Source organism: Silurus meridionalis, chromosome 4 (genome assembly GCF_014805685.1).
Source record: "Silurus meridionalis isolate SWU-2019-XX chromosome 4, ASM1480568v1, whole genome shotgun sequence".
Classification (NCBI taxonomy): domain Eukaryota; kingdom Metazoa; phylum Chordata; class Actinopteri; order Siluriformes; family Siluridae; genus Silurus; species Silurus meridionalis.
The window spans coordinates 12,256,859-12,279,226 of record NC_060887.1 but is presented as its reverse complement, the minus strand read 5'-3'; the positions used below and the strand labels follow the sequence as shown (position 1 = coordinate 12,279,226).

Genomic DNA, 22,368 nt, shown 5'->3' with positions numbered 1-22,368 from the left:
CCACAAGAACATTCAGGGCATCTGCTGGTGGCTGGTCCTAAACCTCCCAACATGCCACTGGAGTTCATTAGTGTAAGACTACTCATATATTCTATTTATTTAGTGTGTAAGCAGACAATGTTTTGGTAAATAAAGGAAAGAAAAGTCGCCTGTGGTATTATTTTATTCAGAATGAAATCCGAAATTGAAATATAAACGTCTATACATGCGTTCGTTAAATTAAAACGTTAAACAGGAACAGAAGGAAAAAGAACAGAAGGAAAAAGGACACAAAGAAACACTTTTGAACCACCAGACATAAGAGTATAGACAAATCGCTAGCCACATCTACCTTCTTTTTTTATATTGACATTTTCTTCCAATGATACAAAGGTAACGGATGCACTAACCCATATGTTCTTTTTATTTATATATATATATATATATATATATATATATATATATATATATATATATATATATATATATATAAAAGAAATCCTTTGAAGGCTCAGTGTGGTTGTGCCAAAAATCGAGAAGACTGCACCTTGTCAGAAGCATCTGTGCGACTGAACTTGTTACAGGATTCCCTTTCCTGTGGGAAAGGCTCGTCTCCGAGCATCTCCGAGACGGTTTTGGACCTGGGCTAGAATGCTGGTGGTTATTACGCAGATGTTACACTGCATCTGGTCCATAAATACCCTTAATTACCATAATTGGTTCATTTTTTCAATTTCTTGCTATAGTGAACACACACACACACATATAAACCAATTTTTATAGGGGTGGGGAAAAAAACAAAACAAAAAAAACCCACCCTACCCATGTAGGGATATTTGTGGTGGCAAATAGTGAAATTTGAGGACCGATCTTGGTACTTTTAAAGCAATACCTTTGGTAATAAATGACTTCATTAAGCCCAGTTTCTATCTTTGATGTGGAGGTTTAAAGTCAATACACCTAGAACAATATCATGGCAAATTCTTGCATATTACCCATCTACCTTTAACATAAAATATTCAGCTGGGTCTCATTTCTTTCAATCTGTGTAAACAAAGACATTGCAATGAACAAATGACCAGCTGCACAGAATTCTGCCTACAACTCAAGTGTGGGCTAAAGGTGTGTGTGCCATCAATTAGCTTCCAAACGTACGTTCAACACCCAATTTTGTTCCTGATCGTGGGCATCTCTTTCAGCCGTACTCGAATTCAAATCTCTTTTAATTTACTCTCATTTCATACACCGCCTATCCAGCACTGTTGTGGATAAATTAACTCGAGAGGTCTTTTCTTCTTTCTCTTCTTGCTCCTTTTATGAAGCCTTTCCATTTCTCAGGGCCTGAGAGCAAAGGAAACAAAATGAGTGAGACCATCAGTGACATTATCAGCACGGATGTTTAACACATGTATAAGACAATACAAATGGAAATAGTCAGCATTACGCACAGAAAATTAGAGCAGTACCAATATTAGTGGTAAAATGTTAGAAAAGAAAAAAAATAAATAAAATCCTGTATGTTAGCGTTAACTGGTTAAAAATAAAAATAAAAATCGTCATCAACTGCCCCCTAGTGGCTCAAATTATTTGCATCTTCCCTTAAAAATTAATGGGGCAGTCAATATCCTCAGCAGGAAAATACCAAAAAATACCTATCAAGTTTTTGCAAACTGCACAGAATTCTCAGAAATCACTGCTGAGAAGCAGTTTCATGAGCTCCATGCAGTAAATCCAAACTCCATGACTCCCTTTGGTGAGTTTACGTAAAAGAACCACATAACGACTTGTACACAGACCAGGCATAACATTGACATTATATAACATTATATAACCACATGAGTGTTGAAGTGAAAAACACTGATTATCTCTTCATCATGGCACCTGTTAGTGGGTTGGATTTATTAGGCAACAAGTGAACATTTCGTCCTCAAAGTTGACGTGTTAGAAACTGGAAAAATGGGCGAGCGTAAGGATTTGAGCGAGTCTGACGAGGGCTAAATTGTGACATCTAGACGTCTGGATCAGAGCGTCTCCAAAACTGCTGCTCTTGTGAGATGACTCCGGTCTGCAGTGGTCAGTATCTATCAAAAGTGCTCCAAGGAAGTAACAGTGGTGAACCAGCGACAGGGTCACAGGCGGCTGAGGCTCATTGATGTACGTGGGAGTGTGGTCTTTGCTAATGCTCGATGGGTCAGGAATGTTTTGGCAGTAAAAGGGGGACCAATACAATATTAGACAAGTGTTTATAATGTTATGCCTGTACCTAGAAAAAGAACTCTAACAACTGGAAGCAGTGCCCTTCTTAATAACCAGGCCTTGAATGAGTGTGAGGGTGCTTTCTAACCTGTCCACTGAGACACCTGCAGTGCTGTGTGTCAGGTTGCTGAGCAGTAGCTTCCTGCCCTCTTCATAGTCGTCCTGGTCAACGCTGACCAGCAGCCGAACGCCCTCTTGCCCGGCCGCTCTCTTCAGCGAGTCTGTGATGAAGACACCCTTAAGTGCCTCCAGGAGTGCACCGCTCAGGTAGTCAGCCCAGAAGGCGTCTAGGTTTTGCAGCTCAGAGAACTTGATGTCGCAGACGATGGAGCCGAGGTCACGGGCACGCAGCAAAAGGCTGGCGCGGTTGAACAGCTCAAACTGGCGCTCCAGAGGCTGTTGCTTATCTGAGGAGACCCTGGCACGCAAGGCTGACTCGTGCTCCGAGTACTCGGCCCGAACGCGCAGCCGGATGTCTGCCATGAGGAAAGAAGAAAAGGAGGAGAATGGAGAAAAAGAGAAGGATAGGAAGAAAAAAGGCAGGGACGATAAAAAATAGGATAGGGGGAAAGGCCAGGTGCCAGCATATGAAGAAGAGTGGGTAGAGGATATTAATAAACAGGTATAAAAAGAAAAAAGAAAAGAATGGGTTGTAGAAAAAACAGAGTTGATGGACAGGCAAGAGAAGAGAGGGATAAAAAGGTAGAGAAATAAAAAAATAACTTTTGTCAGTCATCAAAGAGACTTAAACAAATCAACACATAATTGCATGGCTTTTAAGAGGTCTTGGATGGTTTTTTTTTTCCACAATAAGGTTAACACAGTGCAAGAGGACATTATTGCTCGTCTGAGTACTTAATGGCCTTAATGTGGAACTATTTTTGCTCAGGAGAACTGGGGATGTAACAGAAACTGAAAAGATCTGGTCCAGATGAGGCATAAGCTGAATGTGTAAAAGTACATTCAGAAATTAAGTCCAAAAAAAGGAGAGTAAAGATTCAGTTCAAGGAGCAGACAGTCGAAAATGGGTGAACTCTTTTCGGCTGAGCAAATTCTGAGTGAACAAAGGATGTCTGGAGTTACACTTTGGAGATAAACAGGTAGCATTTGATTGAGCAAGCAGAACTCAAAAAGGTTCACTGATGGCACACTTTACACACAATGCCAAATGATTTCCAGCACTTTAGGGAATACTGCATTGTTTCTTACAGGTCCTCTGCATTACGTTGAAATTTCGACTGTCCAGTTTTAACCTCGCACCCATTTCCTTTTTTTTTTCTTTTTTTGAGTCAGCATTTGAAAGCAGGCTGTTTCAGGAAATTCATTGTAATCGAATAACCTAAAATGCAGTTCCCCAGTCTGAGAAATTTCAAGGTGGACTGTCATTCAGAGGAGCCGTTCTGGTTTTTTTTTGGTTTTTTTTGACTAAAATGCTTCAGAGGCAAAGTAGTCAGAAGTAACACAAACTAGTAAAAGGATGGCGCTACCTTGTGGTTATTACGAGAACAGGAGGAGGATCTGATGTCATGCAACAGCACAGGGCACAGAGATGGCAAGATACGATTGAAAGATACATACTGAACCAGCGCTTCGTTGTGATGTCATTTCCTTTCATGTCATTCAAAGTCAGAGGCGGAGTGGACCCATCGAATCTTCAGAACATTGCTGCAACACAAATCCAACCTTTTCCACCCTCAATTAACTGCACTTACGTTCTCACTGGGCATGTTGGGTGACTCAAAAAACAAGCTGAAAAAAGTGTCTTACAGACACGTGGAGTGTAATCAGAGAAATCTAATTTTTTTTTTTAATTCTCAGAATTAAGGAGAATGTTATGAGAAATTCATAAAAAACATTATATATAGCAATAGGGGTACTAGTCCAGCAGTATTTGCTTCAATATGGTTCTAATACAGTTGGTTTATCATGTATGAGGGAAATAATAATAAGGCTTTGGACATAGTCTATTAGTATAAAGAGGCTAAATGTGATTGGTGAACATTAGCAAAACGAAAGCACTCTCTGTATCAGCGTGCATTTATAATTACTATCTTCAACAAGAACTTTGTGTAAATATCAATAAGACATTAGGAAATACTGTACTGGAACTACACCGGTGACAATTGTAACTAAGATAAGAGCGTAAGGATGTTCTTCAATGATATATCTCCATGAGAAAGAAATAACCAAATAGTTATTTTGCATATAACCCCCTGATTTCCCCCATCTCCCCTCAACCCCGCCCCCCCAACCACCACCACCACTGGATCTATCTTGTTTATAATACTCCCCACATATATTGAATTCACTGGTGGTTTGAACAAAACAAACTGGAAACATAAATGATTGAAAGCTTTTTTTTTTTTTTTTTAAACAAAACAAAACAAAAACACATTCTCCAGAAGAGATCCAATGACAGAGTACATTCGCATTGCACTTTTTCCATTTTGTTCCATTCTGAAGCACCTCTCATGCTGTCATGTGGCGGGGACATAGTGCTTTTTGCAATTTTTTTTTTTTTTTTTTACAAAACAAAAAAGATAAAAGAAAAGAAAAAATGTATGCACATCTCTATCGAGCTTCCACCTTCATTGTCACCATTTTGTTCAGGCATAAAATACATGAAGCAACAGTTTTTCTCTAATAATGGATTGTATGTATGCTGTTTTACAGAGAATCAGACAGGAGGTCATTTGAGTAAAATTACATTCATCCATGATGGTAAAGTTTTTGAAATTCTAATTTCTAATCCAGACTTTTTTGTTGCTGTTGTTATTTACAGTATAGGTAAAAATAAAAAAAAATAAAAAAAAAAACAGATCATTTCATTTTCCAGGAAAAACACAACCTTTAGGCACAATTTATTACGAGGAGCTGCTCCATGTGAAGAGCTTCCACACTATATCCATCCCTCTTTTGTGACGAACAACAAACCAAGACGGAGGGAGAGAGAAAAAGAGCAGGAGGCTGCTGCCCAACCGCTTGCTAATTTATCTCGTTCTTTAAAGTTCCCTCTCTCCCTCTCTTAGTATGTGAGGATGGCCAACTTGTTTTGTCCCTGACCCTTGAGTCAGTCTGTTTTTCAACTGTGGACACAAAGGAGAGAGAAAGAGACAAGCAGAATTTGGGATGAACGTTTTTCCAAAAAGGCTGTTCCTCTGTGGCGGTCAAAGCAAGCAATTTCATAAGCTTCAATTCTATATGGGTAGAAATAAATTGAATCTGTTGCCCTCCCCTTCCCCCAATGATATTTATGTCTACTTCCTAAAAAAATAATAATAATAAATAAATAAATAAAATAAAAAATTTGATTTTCAGCAAGAGCTCTGTTGGGTCATTTTCCTCAGAACTGCTCACAAAATGAAAAAAATGGACAATTCTCAAGGTTGAGCTTCCATTCAAGGCAGATTCAGGTTTGATATTGTTATTGACTTCCTCTGTTTTGATTAGTTCAAATGGCACACATTCAGGAAAACCCTGAGAGCTGTGAAAGCTTTGTAAAAAGATATTGGTTTTTTTTTTTTGTTTTTTTTTTACAATTTTCCCATTATCTAAAGGTTCCTTTACCATTTAGCAGTGATGAAAACAAAAGAAGAAAATGTTCTGCCTTTCTCGAGTCAGTTCTGTGGCCAACAACTTTCTCCAGAATTCTGTACTAGTTGTTCCCCAGCAACCCAAAAGTCTACTAATAGTACACAAAATAAAAAAGGTCTTTAGGGGAATCATGGTTTTGAGGAAGTGGATTGATTTTAATGGTAAAATACAGCACTTTTTTTTTTTATATTTTTTTTTTATCCCTCCTCTTTAACCGGGTGAGGAAGGTAAACTTTTTACCTTAGACATGGACCAGGCCTCATGAAGCAGAGCGTGAGTGAGAATGCACACACTTGGCTTGAGTGTGTATCATCTCGCACAAAGAGCACAGCGCACGCCCTTTACAGTGGCGTGCACTCTCTCTTTCTCTATCCGTTCTCCTGCTTTTCCTACCCATTCCTGAGTCAACCTGCTGGAATCAAATGGGGGGGTCAATAGAGCACTTTCAGCACGTTCAGGAGCACAAAGGTCAAAAAGGTCACATGGACTGTATCTTAAATAGTAAGCTTCTTTTTAGGAGTATAACCAATACATGTGTAGGCATCTTGTAAAGCACACAAATATAATCATTCTTAAATACTCGTTCTTCCATTCCAAGACGGTGTTAAGATGTTTGTTTGTTCTAAAGCTACTTTGGCATTCTTTTGGAATACTGGACCTTACTTTGTCAGAACAAACCAATTAAATAAGGCAATTCGGGAATCTATTTTAAACAAAACGTTTTATCATGACTATGATAGGGGAAAAAAATCAATTATAAGGAGCTGAAGAACGAATCAAATTTGGGTTTTCTGATATTCAGGAGCTTGAACGGTAATGAAGGGAAAGTGAATGAGGGCAATGTTATATTGTTCATATTGCTGCACATGTACGGACATCGGATTAGCGAGCTTTGCCAAGTTCGGAGTTATACTGGTAAGTGTTTGCTTTCTTTATTAGAAAGTGCACTTCATATAATGTCCCAGCATCATCTTATGTTGAGAAAGCAATAAAGAGAGCGAGAGATAGCAAGAAGGAAAAATGTATAAAGAAAGAAATGTGACCATGCAGAATGATGACATCTGAGGAAACTGAAGTGAGAAACAAACACAAAGTTAGCTCTACTAGTTAGTCCGATTTTTCACATGGGAAAGAAAGAGATCATTTAGATGTAACTGGAGTAAAATGTTCATCAAAAGGTCCACTAAGTAATAAGTCATTCAGACTTCAATTATGAGACCATCAGTTCCTGCTTGACCATCAAACAGCCCTTTTACTTCATTCTCAAGTGCCATTTGTAGCAGAGGCAAGAAGTGACGAATGAATAAAATCATAACTGGTTGTATTAGGATAATCTGTATTTTGTTATAACCTTGTATTTTAAAACCTTGGGTTTTTAAAACAAAGGCCTCAAACAAAAAAATGTCTTTCCAGATATTCAACTTTTGCACCTGTGTAACAAATATGGCTTTTCCCTACATAAATATTGGGTGTTTAACCCTGCAGCTTTATTCTATATACACTGTACTATAACACTGTGTTGTATTTAATAAGTGTGTCAAATCAAAGATTAGTTTTCCAGCTTAATAGTTGATCTGATCCTTGATTCTTGATCTTCAGTATTCTGTAGTTTAAATAGCTCACAAGACATTTATACATACAGACAAAACAATATCTTATTGCACCATGTGTCTGTAATATTGGGCCGGACCAGCAACAATTTATTTTCATTTTCCCATGTCCAACATTGGAAATTCAACAGTTCCACATTGCTCATAATCTTCACACAGGAGCTGCCCTGAATGTAGCCATAAATATGAAAAATCTGAAGAGTACTAGCCTCCCTACACTTATATATACTTTTTGTCTTTTACTTAGTGGACCTTTATCATCACTCAGCCCATATTTGCTTTTATTTCCCAGTGACTAATGCGGTAGTTTGTTTACCTGGTAAGGAAGCGCAGCATTAAACATAGCAGCAATCTGTAATGATAGTGAGGCACTCTTTCCTGCCTACTCCTTTACCCATTTATCACCCTTTCAGGCTGTTCGAACAGAAAACATGAATCACCAACCATCCTGACACAATCACTTTCATTTGAGCAAAAAAAAAAAAACACTAATTACTTGATAAGGGGCCTTGGTGTGTTTTTGATGGTGTACCTCAAGGCTTTTGGAGGAGGGGGCGCTCATATTAGGCAACAGACCTCGTTTTATTTAGTCAAAAGACATTCTGAATGCACACTCCTAATGAACACATCGTGGGGTCCAAACACAAGTGCAAACTCTGATTATTTATATTATTATTATTATTATTATTATTATTATTATTATTGACAACTGTGTGCACTCAAGCGCCACTGAGTTTGTGGAAAAACGTAATTTTCGATCCAATCCGTCTGAGTGTCTTCTGAATGTGTGCTTCCACAGAATGCATTAGTCATGGGGAAAATCTGTCCTTTTCTACAATGTGCTGAATATCTGAAATTAATAGTTATAATGAGATTTAATCATGTTTTTCTGATCAAAAGTACTGTAATTAAATGAATAGTTAAGATTTAAATAGGGACCTCTGATATTTACCATTCGAGATCCAAGTTTATCAGACCCCAATGGACATCTCCTACAAAATAGACAAATAAAATTCCCTTCACTTTGTTAATCGTTCAATCATTTTGTATTTGTATGTGCGTTAAACCTGGACAACTTTGTGTTATGTGCTTTAAAGTCTAATGAATGTGATGACTCATTTTTTTTAATAATGCTGCAGCAACACGGTGTTCACAGACCTGTTTTCATTTGATTTCGATTTGTTTTCATCAAGCCTTCAAAGCATAACCGTAGCACTTTTCCACTGAACAGTCCAAGATGGCAGGGTAGCAAACTTCGACCTAGAACTGAATGTGGCGTGATGAACATGCAGGTGTTTCCCCGTCATACGGCTGATGTAGTGATTGTGGGTGGTACTCTACAGGTTTTCAGGTAGTGACTACTAACAGATTCCTGTGTTTGTTTTTCGAGAAATAAAAGCTCTCATTTGTTAAAATATTATGTGGCACCGAGGTTATGGTCTGAACTATTCCACAACAATGAATTCATCTATAAAAACTACACTATTTGAACAAAAGTACTAGGACACCTTCCCCAAATTGTCAGCACAATGCACACGACTGCAGGATGTCTTTGGATACGGTAGCATTCAATTTCCCTTTCACTTGAACTAAGGGAACCAAACCTGTTCCAGGATGACAGTCCCCCTGCAAATTAAGCAATCTATAGTTAGCAACATAGTTTTGTGTGAGTTGGAGTGGAAAATCTTGAGTGGCCTATAGAGCGCTGATCTCAACCCTATTGACTGCCTTTGGGGTGAATTGAATTTCGACTGTACCCCAGGCCTCCATTACCTCACCTATACCAGGATGTGGCTTTACTAACACCCTTTTTGGTGAATGAGCACACATCTCCACAAGCACACAGCAAGATCTAGTGGAACATTTGTACGAAAAGCACTCTGATGGTTACGTGTCCACAAACTTTTGTTCGCATAATGTGTTTGATAACCAATGGTTTATATTTCTAGCTCAAATGATTAACTCTTTAGTGCAGGTAGACGGACTGTTAACAGCACAGCTCACCAAAACAGTCAGTGGGCTCCTGGTTAATTGGCAGAGCTCAACTACACGTTACAATGGAAAAGTGCTACTGTGTGTGTTTTAATCCCACACACACACATTCTTCTTTTTTCTCTTTACTCATATTTGTTTAGTTTGTGAAAGACTTGTACACCACACACGGCAGGTTGTTGGGCAGGCATTTAAATGTGCTAATCTGAACACTGGCAGAGTCAGCAGTCTTGTGTGATGAGCAGTGCAGCATGTCTGTGATTCGGACACTGAATCATCCTGCATCATAACGGCACAAAATGGCCTCCCTCATCTCTGACAGCTTGGTGCGCCTCTCAAAGGCAGAGGACGTCAGGAGACAAAGAGCTTGCTTGCTAAGTGTGTGTTTGCACAAAACACTGTACTTTCACTGCAATTAGATGAAAAATTAATACATACAAATAATTCAAGCGGAAATGGTGAGAGGATCAGAATGATCAGATGAGTCGACTGAGTGGGTTGTTTTTGTTTTTTTTTTCTTTTCAGAAAAGAGTTGATTATCTAGATTATCTCACTTTAATAAATGCAGGTAAAGGAGTTTTAGTGTCTGATCAAATGAGGGCAAATTTATCTAAAGCAAAAATTCTAAATGAGCAGCAGTCTGGAATGATGATATCAAATGTGAAATACATCTGAGCTCGTGATTATAACATTTGATCAGACTAACGAGGTTTAAACACGTGAAGCCGTTGACAAGTGCATGGATGAGTTTAGCAAAAATCTGTTAAGTGACTGGTCATCTATACACGGACGTAAAATCCTGCCATAGAAGTTAATTGTTTAAAAGGTCCGAGGATCAGGGGGGGTTCGGACCAACAGTAAAGAAGGGGCATTTGTGATTGTCGTTTTAGTTTTTGTTATACAAGATATAAAACAGAAATTGACAGTCTGTTTAAATATGAAATGTGGAGAATGACGAAAAGATGAATGAGGAAAACAAATAGAAAGGTATAAAAGGAGAGGCAGAAAGAAAGAGAGAGTGAGAAAGACGAAGGTAACGCAGTCTTACCGCAGGTCACTTTGTTGGGTGCAGCCTGAGGAAGGAGCTCTGACGTATCCCTGGCCTTTCTTGTCTGGCCTCGGCCTCGGCCACGCCCACGCCCTCTTCCCCTTCTTCTTCGTGCTGGTGCACATGCTGTGACAGCTGAGCCAACACCTAATCACCAGACACACACATATATCATGACCATTTCACATATATATACACACACACCTCCAAGGTGTGGACAAATCACAAGCAGAGGCAATCAGGAAAAGCCGGCCCTTGGAGGATTTCACCAATTCGAGGTGCCGGATTTGTGAACTTGCGATCAAAAAATGACAAAAAAAAACCCATCTCTACTCACCTGCTGTCCACGGAGACGCTTGTGTGTTTGCCAGGCCGGAGTGTGAACTAGTGTGTGCATGCTCTCCACTTTCCACATAGCTTACAGGTTCTCTCTCAGGTGACACTGATAGAAAGAATGCGAGAAATCTAGAATTCAATTTTGCTTTAAAGACCATGACAGAAATGAAGTCTCATGATATTAAAACACCCACAGACATGTTTATACTGATATAAAGGTCATGTGTCTCTGCTGCTAATTTGTGGCCATTTTTAGTAATTACAAAGCTGTTTAAGAGGAGATGACATTTCAGCAAACTCACTGTGTTAAAGTGATGCTTCATGTCATACTAAAATTAAATTACACACATTCTATACACAGTGTGTGTTTGTATGTATATTATGTGTGTGTGTGTGTGTGTTGGGGGTGCCTTTTTAAAAATGATATTTTATGCCATTGCTTACCCGTTCTTCTTTTCTTGCTGGAGACGAACGGTAACAGGTCGTGCCGTGTAAGAATTCGAAGTAGCTGCAACAGAGGTTCCAGATTTCCTTCCTTTAAAAAGCCGCGCCTTTCCAGCTCCAGCAGCAGGGCGACACCACTCTTCGGCATGCAGCGTCCAGCAAAGGGAACCGGCTCTCCCTTAGGGCGTATCCTGCGCCAAGCCTCCAAAAGGCGCGGGCAAGGAGGATTTCTAGGTGAATCAGAGTCCGGCAAAACCTCTGCAGTCCAGCCTTCTGGATCGAGCGGATGCTTGGCAGGATAAGCTTCGTCGAGAAGGAACGACAGGACTTCGATGTCAGTCTCGGTCAACTGGGAACCCACAATCTCAAAGACTTCATGGAGAGACAGCATTTCATAGTAGCTTAAACAGTCCGTCTCCTCCCAGTACAGAGAGTATCTCGAGCACGACATCATGGTTAACTGCTGCGAAGTCTTCCAGCAATCAGATCTACAGCAGCAAAGATGTGAATTCTGGTTATTATCATCTATGCTCTGTTGATCTGATTAGATAAACAGCAATAGATAGATAGATGGATGGATGGATGGATGGATGGATGGATAGATAGATAGGATAGATATTAAATTCCTTGATAAACATAATTAAACCATCAATTCTGAAAACCCCCCTAAAATCATTAACACACAGCCAAGCACATTCACAATGCACAATGTTACGTCATGACATTATGTGTCCACGTTACAAAATGTTAAAAAAAAAAACAAACAAGTGATATCCAGGATTACAGAAAAAGTCACATTTATTATTATTATTTTTAGGTTGTTGTTTTTGACAAGAACTAGGAACTGCTTACTACATGCTTCTGTCCAGTTAGATTATACAACCCCATCTGCTAGCAAAACTCTGACTTACTCAATGTATTGCTAACATTACTGCCCTCTGCCTCAGAGTTACAGTGTAGTGTTCAGAACAAATAAATGTTATGCTAGGCTTGTTTACCCCATCAGGAAATAAATATGTCAGTTGTGTTGCTAGGCTAGTTTACCTTTTAAGAAATAAATGTCAGTTGTTTTGCTAGGCTAGTTTACCTTTTAAAAAACAAATGACAGTTGTTATGCTAGGCTAGTTTACCTTTCAAGAAACAAATGACAGTTGTTATGCTAGGCTAGTTTACCTTTCAAGAAATAAATGTCAGTTGTTATGCTAGGCTAGTTTACCTTTCAAGAAATAAATGTCAGTTGTTTTGCTAGGCTAGTTTACCTTTTAAGAAATAAATGTCAGTTGTTTTGCTAGGCTAGTTTACCTTTTAAGAAATAAATGTCAGTTGTGTTGCTAGGCTAGTTTACCTTTTAAGAAGTAAATGTCAGTTGTTTTGCTAGGCTAGTTTACCTTCAGGAAATAAATATGTCAGTTGTTTTGCTAGGCTAGTTTACCTTCAGGAAATAAATATGTCAGTTGTATTGCTAGGCTAGTTTACCTTTCAAGAAATAAATGTCAGTTGTTTTGCTAGGCTAGTTTACCTTTCAAGAAATAAATGTCAGTTGTTATGCTAGGCTAGTTTACCTTTTAGGAAATAAATGTCAGTTGTTTTGCTAGGCTAGTTGACCTTTTAAGAAATAAATGTCAGTTGTTTTGCTAGGCTAGTTTACCTTTTAAGAAATAAATGTCAGTTGTGTTGCTAGGCTAGTTTACCTTTTAAGAAGTAAATGTCAGTTGTTTTGCTAGGCTAGTTTACCTTTTAAGAAATAAATGTCAGTTGTTTTGCCTGGCTAGTTTACCTTCAGGAAATAAATATGTCAGTTGTTTTGCTAGGCTAGTTTACCTTTCAGGAAATAAATGTCAGTTGTGTTGCTAGGCTAGTTTACCTTTTAAGAAATAAATGTCAGTTGTTTTGCTAGGCTGGTTTACCTTCAGGAAATAAATGTCAGTTGTGCTGCTAGGCTAGTTTACCTTTCAAGAAATAAATGTCAGTTGTGTTGCTAGGCTAGTTTACCTTTTAGGAAATAAATGTCAGTTGTTTTGCTAGGCTAGTTTACCTTCAGGAATAAATGTCAGTTGTTTTGCTAGGCTGGTTTACCTTCAGGAAATAAATGTCAGTTGTTTTGCTAGGCTGGTTTACCTTTCAAGAAACAAATGACAGTTGTTATGCTAGGCTAGTTTACCTTTCAAGAAATAAATGTCAGTTGTTATGCTAGGCTAGTTTACCTTTCAGAAATAAATGTCAGTTGTTTTGCTAGGCTAGTTTACCTTTTAAGAAATAAATGTCAGTTGTTTTGCTAGGCTAGTTTACCTTTTAGGAAATAAATGTCAGTTGTTTTGCTAGGCTAGTTTACCTTTTAGGAAATAAATGTCAGTTGTTTTGCTAGGCTAGTTTACCTTCAGGAAATAAATATGTCAGTTGTTTTGCTAGGCTAGTTTACCTTCAGGAAATAAATATGTCAGTTGTATTGCTAGGCTAGTTTACCTTTCAAGAAATAAATGTCAGTTGTTTTGCTAGGCTAGTTTACCTTTCAGGGAATAAATGTCAGTTGTTATGCTAGGCTAGTTTACCTTTTAGGAAATAAATGTCAGTTGTTTTGCTAGGCTAGTTGACCTTTTAAGAAATAAATGTCAGTTGTTTTGCTAGGCTAGTTTACCTTTTAAGAAATAAATGTCAGTTGTGTTGCTAGGCTAGTTTACCTTTTAAGAAGTAAATGTCAGTTGTTTTGCTAGGCTAGTTTACCTTTTAAGAAATAAATGTCAGTTGTTTTGCCTGGCTAGTTTACCTTCAGGAAATAAATATGTCAGTTGTTTTGCTAGGCTAGTTTACCTTTCAGGAAATAAATGTCAGTTGTGTTGCTAGGCTAGTTTACCTTTTAAGAAATAAATGTCAGTTGTTTTGCTAGGCTAGTTTACCTTTCAGGAAATAAATGTCAGTTGTGCTGCTAGGCTAGTTTACCTTTCAAGAAATAAATGTCAGTTGTGTTGCTAGGCTAGTTTACCTTTTAGGAAATAAATGTCAGTTGTTTTGCTAGGCTAGTTTACCTTTCAGGGAATAAATGTCAGTTGTTTTGCTAGGCTAGTTTACCTTTTAGGAAATAAATGTCAGTTGTTTTGCTAGGCTAGTTTACCTTCAGGAATAAATGTCAGTTGTGTTGCTAGGCTAGTTTACCTTTCAAGAAATAAATGTCAGTTGTGTTGCTAGGCTAGTTTACCTTTCAAGAAATAAATGTCAGTTGTGTTGCTAGGCTAGTTTACCTTTCAGGGAATAAATGTCAGTTGTGTTGCTAGGCTAGTTTACCTTTCAGGGAATAAATGTCAGTTGTGTTGCTAGGCTAGTTTACCTTTCAAGAAATAAATGTCAGTTGTGTTGCTAGGCTAGTTTACCTTTCAGGAAATAAATGTCAGTTGTTTTGCTAGGCTAGTTTACCTTTTAGGAAATAAATGTCAGTTGTTTTGCTAGGCTAGTTTACCTTTCAAGAAATAAATGTCAGTTGTGTTGCTAGGCTAGTTTACCTTCAGGAATAAATGTCAGTTGTGTTGCTAGGCTAGTTTACCTTCAAGAAATAAATGTCAGTTGTGTTGCTAGGCTAGTTTACCTTCAGGAAATAAATACGGCAGTTATTATGCTAGGCTTGTTTACCTCATCAGGAAATGAATGTCATTTGTTTTGCTAGGCTAGTTTACCTTTTAGGAAATAAATGTCAGTTGTTTTGCTAGGCTAGTTTACCTTCAGGAAATAAATATGTCAGTTGTTTTGCTAGGCTAGTTTACCTTTTAAGAAATAAATGTCAGTTGTTTTGCTAGGCTAGTTTACCTTTTAAGAAATACATTTCAGTTGTTTTGCTAGGCTAGTTTACCTTTTAAGAAATAAATGTCAGTTGATATTCTAGGCTAGTTTACCTTTCAGGAAATAAATATGCCAGTTGTTTTGCTAGGCTAGTTTACCTTTCAGGGAATAAATGTCAGTTGTTTTGCTAGGCTAGTTTACCTTTCAGGGAATAAATGTCAGTTGTGTTGCTAGGCTAGTTTACCTTTCAAGAAATAAATGTCAGTTGTTTTGCTAGGCTAGTTTACGTTTCAGGGAATAAATGTCAGTTGTGTTGCTAGGCTAGTTTACCTTTCAAGAAATAAATGTCAGTTGTTTTGCTAGACTAGTTTACCTTTCAAGAAATAAATGTCAGTTGTGTTGCTAGGCTAGTTTACCTTTCAAGAAATAAATGTCAGTTGTTTTGCTAGGCTAGTTTACGTTTCAGGGAATAAATGTCAGTTGTGTTGCTAGGCTAGTTTACCTTTCAAGAAATAAATGTCAGTTGTTTTGCTAGGCTAGTTTACCTTTCAGGGAATAAATGTCAGTTGTGTTGCTAGGCTAGTTTACCTTTCAAGAAATAAATGTCAGTTGTGTTGCTAGGCTAGTTTACCTTTCAGGGAATAAATGTCAGTTGTGTTGCTAGGCTAGTTTACCTTTCAGGGAATAAATGTCAGTTGTGTTGCTAGGCTAGTTTACCTTTCAAGAAATAAATGTCAGTTGTGTTGCTAGGCTAGTTTACCTTCAGGAAATAAATACGGCAGTTATTATGCTAGGCTTGTTTACCTCATCAGGAAATGAATGTCATTTGTTTTGCTAGGCTAGTTTACCTTTTAGGAAATAAATGTCAGTTGTTTTGCTAGGCTAGTTTACCTTCAGGAAATAAATGTCAGTTGTTTTGCTAGGCTAGTTTACCTTTTAAGAAATAAATGTCAGTTGTTTTGCTAGGCTAGTTTACCTTTTAAGAAATACATTTCAGTTGTTTTGCTAGGCTAGTTTACCTTTTAAGAAATAAATGTCAGTTGATATTCTAGGCTAGTTTACCTTTCAGGAAATAAATATGCCAGTTGTTTTGCTAGGCTAGTTTACCTTTCAGGAAATAAATGTCAGTTGTTTTGCTAGGCTAGTTTACCTTTCAGGAAATAAATGTCAGTTGTTTTGCTAGGCTAGTTTACCTTCAGGAAATAAATACGGCAGTTATTATGCTAGGCTAGTTTACCTCATCAGGAAATAAATGTCATTTGTTTTGCTAGGCTAGTTTACCTTTTAGGAAATAAATGTCAGTTGTTTTGCTAGGCTAGTTTATGTTTTAGGAAATAAATGACAGTCGCTAGTTAGGCTCGTATACCCACATTAATGTCCATTGCTAGGATGAAGTACCAGCAATAGTTCACTTTCAGAAAATAAATAGTTGTAGTTAGGTAAGTCTGCCTTTTAGAAAATACGTCCGTTACTAGGGTAATTCACTTATCAAAAAAAAGAAAGAAAGGAAGAAATGTCCGTCGCTATGCAGGGCCTGTTTACCTGAATAACAGCTGATATCCCCGAGCCGCCCAGCCTCCGTATCGCTCCCACAGACTCCCAGTCTTTTAAAAACGTACAAATTATAGACTCTTTAGTGTTTCTTTGTTTGTTTTTCACTTTTACATACCGAACCTGCAAAAATCTATGATTCGTGTTCGGGATATTTCGCCGTTATTTCAGCACTAACTCGGGACACAGTGAGCGGACGAGCACAACATTTCTCCAAACAACTTCGTCCAGCAGTGGGCGGTGAGTCGCGCTGACGTACAGCCCAAACTGACCAATCGCGTGCAAGAAAAATGCATAACAACCAATGACGTAACAGACGTGATAGAGACGGACAACAGAAGTCGTTCTTTTGCTAAGAGAGTCACCATCCTCGAATGCAGAGTCTGTCCTTTCTACGGTTTTTTTAATTAACATTTTGGACAGTAAATTCGTAGAATAATTACAGTCGCTGACAAGTACAGTAATAAGTACAAAGGACATTTGTGGAAGCGGAAATATTTAGTGTGATTTAGTGTCATACCGCTAAGGGGCGATAGCGGGTAAGGGACAGAAAGCGTCATTGTACCGGAAGCGAAGTCAAATCCACACGGTCTTCCACATCAGCACATCCGTGTTTCATCGAAACAACGAAAACATCGTTGATATACACAGTAAGAAAGTGATTTTGTAACACATAACGTGATGATTTTTTTTTAAATAACAGTGAAATGTTGTGTTATGTGTAAATTGGGATAAACTCTGCAGTTATACAGAAGATGTCTTTGTTGTTGTGACACCATATACAGTATACTGATATGACTTTCTTTTTTAAAAGACCAAACTCAGTAAACACAGTAATAATAAAGCATACTGTGTACAGATGGGTTGAGTTTCATCTTTAAAAAATCGCATTAAGCCACGTTAAGAGTTTTAGAAAAGTCCCTATGTCCTGGGTTTGACCTGAACTCTTCACTGGCACTCACTAAAATCTCAGCAGATCCTGATGCAATTAGTCTTCCTATGTTAGACATTGCCTGATAAAGATTTTCCACATTTCCCCACCTTGTTTTATATTAAGACACAACTCCATATTCCCTGTATACACTTAGTGTGTGAGGACATGTTGCTGATGGTATGAGATCATATATTGGGAATCATGTATCACATCACAACATATGATTTGAGATGTGATGTGATATATGATATGATAAATCTCATATATCACACTCATCTATTGGGCTAAACGCTCTTCTGTGCCACAAATAAATAAGTCCCACCACATCCATTCAGAAGTGTGGGCTGTAAAACAGACAGGATGAAATCACTCATCCACAGCAACATTATTATTGTTAAGAAGCAAAACAGGAATCATTTTGAAGTCACCTGCTCTTGTGTGCGATCGCGTAGGTGCGGAGAAATGGAGATGAAGGCGGGTGACCCTTTCAGCGACGAGGCCCAGGAGATCCCTGCAGCACGAATGATCAGCCGGTGAGTACGCCTTCATTTGTTCGAGGACATTTTGGAAAGGAATCATCCAACCATTGGCGTGAGATGGTGTGAGACCCAAAAGCAAAGTTGATTATTTATTAATAACACATTCAGCATAAGAAAAATTCCAAAGAAATCCTATACATTTATCTTCAAATTCTTATTATAACTTTATTACCTTAAAATGTTTTATTTTTGTATGTAGTATTTTTTTAGGATTTATTGCCTATGTTTATGGATACTGGTGGAATTTGTACATTTGATCTTTTTTGATCTATCCTATCTGATCCATCTAATTTATTTACATATTGTCTGCCTCCAACTTTGCAGTAACAGTAGAAGAGCAGGCGGGGGAAAAAAAATAAAAAAATAAATCAGGTGTCCTAATACTTTTGTCCATATAGTCTTGTGTGCACATACAATTGTTCAATAATAATGTATTAAAATGAACACATTAATATAAGCCCTGCAGGAAAATAATTCTTTAACCGTATGACTCCATTGCTAAACAAAGCATTAATTCACATCGCCGCAATGTCTATTTTTTTACTGAGGGGTTTTTATCAATCGCATTATATTTTCTCCAAGCAGAAATATTGACCGGATTATCGTCTCCTCATGCCGTTTTTGTCCGTGCGTTCACAGACTCTTTCCCAAGGGCTTATCCGGGAATGTGGCAAAGGAGTGGTTCGACCGTCAGCGGAAGTCGATAAGGCCCTGGAACGGCTTTGTGGACCAGCGCAAGTTTTCCAAACCGAAGAACTTCGGCGAGCTGTGCCAGCGTGTCGTGCGCAACCTGGACACGTTCCACAGCAATTACACCTTCATCTTCTTGGCACTCATCCTCTACTGCATGTAAGGGATTGGATAGGGAGAGAAGGCGTTTGAATTAGTCGTTTGAAACTGTTGAATGCTGGGTTTGTTTCTTTTTTTGCAAGAGTGCATGGACATTATCTAAGCCTCTGCTTATGTGCTGCTGAATATCTGATTGATTACATATACTTTTTATAGCTTCAGGATCTTAAAGGTTGCCGTTTGATTGGCTGCGTATCCGTGTATACACAGGCCGAGCTGCTTCAGAAGTTTTGAGCCACCGTATTTAAAGAAAGGTCACGGGCAGCACGGTTATTAGAAGCAGTTAGTCAAATGAGAGAGATGCAAATTTGTGCAAATAGATGAGCAAAAATAAAACATATAGATAAAGCAGATTATTATTGGATAGTTTTTCCTCTTCGATTAAGTGTTTAAGACTTACCGGTGAACTCCGGTAGCCTTTTAATAGAAAGAAATGTTGGTGTTGCTTTGAGTAATTGAATAATTAGAATCCAGATGTTGAATTTTACTTCAAATATTCGAAACGTTATCATGACTTTTATCTTGACATAAAGAACGATAGACATATTCCCTCCTTATATTCTTTCATATTTTATACTTTTAGACCTTTTAGTGAATGCACAATTGTTATTTCGGTGCAGGTTGTATTCTGTATATAACAATGTCTGTGACAAATACAAATCTTGAATCTTTTATAGGTTTCCTTTAAACGGGAATTAAAGCCGTCGAAAGCTTCAGTTGTATCAGATGATCTAGTCCTGCTTCTAGAGGACATTCAGTCTGAAAGAAAAGCCTTTTTATGTCTTTATGGATTTAATGTCATATTACATTATTTAGATTTTATCGATCCGATTAGCATGACGACGTGGGTTGTTTGTTGGCGAGGAAAACGTTTGCGATGAAATGTGTCGTTTTCAAAGCAGATGTTGTCGAATTGTTTATAGTGGATACGTCACAATTGTGGGAAAAACTCTGTGTGCTGCCTCATATTCAGCCATAGACTTGTGTTATTCATTTTAGTTGCTCATCCAGACTTTTAATAGCAAGGATTCCTTTTCTAAATGGATTTAGATTTTTTTGGTTGTTATTAAAACTTGATATAAACAACGGCTTCCTCTTGGTGTTTCCTGCAGAATCAGCTCTCCCATGCTGCTGATCGCTTTGGCTGTTTTCGTCGGAGCCTTTTACATTATCCACCTGAAGTCACTGGAGTCCAAGCTGGTTGTTTTTGGTAAGTGTGTGTGTGTGTGTGTGTGTGTGTGTGTGTGTGTGTGTGTGTGTGTGTGTGTGTGTGTCTACTGCTACTTTTCCTGCTACTTCTTTTACTTTATTTTTATCTCCTACTGCTACTTCATCATCATCATCATCATCTCCTACTCCTTCTTCATCATTATCCCCTCCTGCTGCTTCTTCTTCAGCACCTCAAACTGCTTTGTCATGTTCTTCTTTACCATCTCCTACTGCTTTTTGTTTTTCAACACATCCTTTTGCTACTTGATCATCTTCATCATCACCTCCTATTGCTACTCCTTCACCATCTCCTACTTTTACTACTTCTTCCTCACCTACTACTGCTTCTTCTTCATCACCTTCTTCTGTTTCTTGTTCTTCATCATCACTTGCTACTGCTTCTTCTTCTTCACCATCACGTCCTACTGCTTCTTCATCATCATCACTTCCTACTGCTTCATCTTCTTCATCAACCCCTACTGCCGCTTCTTCATCAAATCCTACTGCTGCTTCATGAACTCCTACTGCTGATTCTTCTTCTTCTTCATCACCTCCTACTGCTGCTGCTTCTTCTTCTTCATTACCACCCTACTGCTTCTTTTTCATCACCATCCTACTGCTACTTCATCTCCTCCTTCTTCTTCTACTTATGCTTTTTCTGCTTCTTTTTTTTTTCTAACTGCAACATCATCTTTTGCTTCTTCTCCTCCTCCTTCTCCCACTGCTATTTCATCTGATTCTGCTATATCTGCTTCTTCTTCCTCCCATTCGCCTTCTGCTATTTAATCTGATAGTTCTTCTCATTCTGCCACTGCTTCTTTTTCCGCTGCTGCTTCATCTCTTTTTTTGGTTTGTTCTTTTCTTCTGCCTGCTTTGGTATGCCAGTGTGTCACCGTATCGCTTTTTTCCGTCAGGACGGGAGTTGACTCAAGGTCATCAGTTGGGACTGGCTGGATCAGTGTCTTTACCGGTCTTCTGGCTTGCGGGTGCCGGTGCAGCAGTTTTCTGGGTGCTGGGTGAGTATCCTCTCTGAATATCCCAACACAAGAACAGTTCAACAATTAAAACGTGACGTCGGAACTTAACCACGTGTCCCGTTCCGCACAGGAGCTACGATGGCCGTGATCGGCACCCACGCTGCCTTCCGTGAACTGGAGCAGTCGGACATGGAGGAGCTCCTGATGCAGCCGGTTTAACTCCTCAGCTATTTCAACATCGAGCATTGTTTTGCTTGCACATTGTTACTGCTTTCTTAAAGGTTGTGGTGGATGAACTAAATATTTAATCAATCACTGATCTGTGGATAGACTGTTATTCTGGAATCTTCTGTTTCACTTCAGAGAAACGGTGTCTAGGAAATAGATGAAACGAGCGGTTCTAAATGCTCCTCATGTTACAAACTGAAGGACTGCACGTGAACCATGCATTCAGAAAGAAACGAATAGAAATCAAGTCAAGGCTGAAACGAAGAAGAAACAAGGATGCAAATATTAAGGATTGAAATATTATTAAGGAAGGTTTTCGGGGTTTTGGTAAAAAATATGTAAAATAAACCAGTTTTTGTGTATGAATAAAAGGATCTATCCTGGTGCCGGTCAGCATTATTATCATGGTGTTGCTTATTGATGTTGTAAATAGTATCCATATGATATGCAGTATCAAAGTCCTTTACAAAACGCATGATTGCCCGAGTGCTTTCCTTTGCCATACTTTCATTTGTATTTTAAATCACATGATATTTTGAATCTTCCCTTTTATCTTTGATCTTTCTGTGTTGTATTGTCATCAAACGGAAAGTGCAATAAAGTCCGCCGCCTGTAAAACCCTGTGTGCCGTGCCGTATTTGATGTCACTGCTCATCATTTTTGCCGAAATGAGTTGAAGGAGAATACAAGCCTTTGTAATCCTGCGGTCGAGGCCTTCCATCAATAAGCATCGAGTTACACGCCTTCTGCATCCTATCGCTCGTTTTTTCTTTTTCTCACTCCCTTTTTTTCCTGCCCATGCACACAACACCCCCCCCCCGACCTCATTGACCTCTCTGGCCTTCTTCCCCCTGTCTGCTGACAATCTAATTTTTTAGGTTGCCATAGTGATGACCTTGGAGAAAAGGCTCCCTTCCCTGTTTTTAAATTATACTGCGGCAAAAGAAGCCAGCGATCAATACTCCATTACAGTGGTGCAGTAAGCGGCGGGAGGGAGGGGGGGGCAACCCACTGCAGTGCGCTCACATCGACCATCTACAGGACTCTGTGTGTG

General features: G+C 38.6%; 2 protein-coding genes across 4 annotated transcripts; one reads left to right on the top strand and one right to left on the bottom strand.

The window, feature by feature from the left end:
* Positions 1–145: 145 nt before the first annotated feature.
* dedd1 (death effector domain-containing 1) lies at positions 146–16,791 on the bottom strand. 3 transcript variants are annotated; one of them, XM_046846421.1, is made up of 6 exons: positions 16,570–16,791; positions 11,260–11,799; positions 10,817–10,921; positions 10,480–10,626; positions 2,324–2,711; positions 146–1,320 (listed from the first exon to the last, which is right to left on the bottom strand). In XM_046846421.1, the coding sequence occupies exons 2-6, from the start codon at positions 11,711–11,713 to the stop codon at positions 1,314–1,316; spliced, it is 1,101 nt and encodes a 366-aa protein (XP_046702377.1). In that variant the 5' UTR covers positions 11,714–11,799; positions 16,570–16,791; the 3' UTR covers positions 146–1,313. The 3 variants fall into 3 exon arrangements, with proteins under 3 accessions (XP_046702377.1, XP_046702375.1, XP_046702376.1); XM_046846419.1 differs by having other exon boundaries at positions 11,260–11,747; positions 16,570–16,790; XM_046846420.1 differs by lacking the exon at positions 16,570–16,791 and adding an exon at positions 16,398–16,549 and having other exon boundaries at positions 11,260–11,747.
* Positions 16,792–16,915: 124 nt separating this feature from the next.
* Positions 16,916–21,932, top strand: rabac1 (Rab acceptor 1 (prenylated)). The gene is made up of 6 exons (XM_046846423.1): positions 16,916–17,228; positions 17,965–18,045; positions 18,691–18,900; positions 20,013–20,110; positions 21,024–21,125; positions 21,217–21,932. Exons 2-6 carry the CDS (start codon positions 17,975–17,977, stop codon positions 21,303–21,305), a joined length of 570 nt encoding a protein of 189 aa, XP_046702379.1. The 5' UTR covers positions 16,916–17,228; positions 17,965–17,974; the 3' UTR covers positions 21,306–21,932.
* Positions 21,933–22,368: the final 436 nt, after the last annotated feature.

What these genes read in the sequence shown, in the direction of transcription:
- rabac1 (XM_046846423.1), top strand. Translation starts at nt 17,975, where the DNA reads ATGGAGATGAAGGCGGGTGACCCTTTCAGCGACGAGGCCCAGGAGATC. An exon ending in GCAGCACGAATGATCAGCCG is followed by an intron (nt 18,046 to 18,690) that starts GTGAGTACGCCT and finishes GTGCGTTCACAG; the next exon opens with ACTCTTTCCCAAGGGCTTAT. An exon ending in GTCCAAGCTGGTTGTTTTTG is followed by an intron (nt 20,111 to 21,023) that starts GTAAGTGTGTGT and finishes TTTTTCCGTCAG; the next exon opens with GACGGGAGTTGACTCAAGGT.
- dedd1 (XM_046846421.1), bottom strand. Translation starts at nt 11,713, where the DNA reads ATGATGTCGTGCTCGAGATACTCTCTGTACTGGGAGGAGACGGACTGT. An exon ending in CAGCAAGAAAAGAAGAACGG is followed by an intron (nt 10,922 to 11,259) that starts GTAAGCAATGGC and finishes TCTTTCTATCAG; the next exon opens with TGTCACCTGAGAGAGAACCT. An exon ending in AGCGTCTCCGTGGACAGCAG is followed by an intron (nt 10,627 to 10,816) that starts GTGAGTAGAGAT and finishes TCTGGTGATTAG; the next exon opens with GTGTTGGCTCAGCTGTCACA.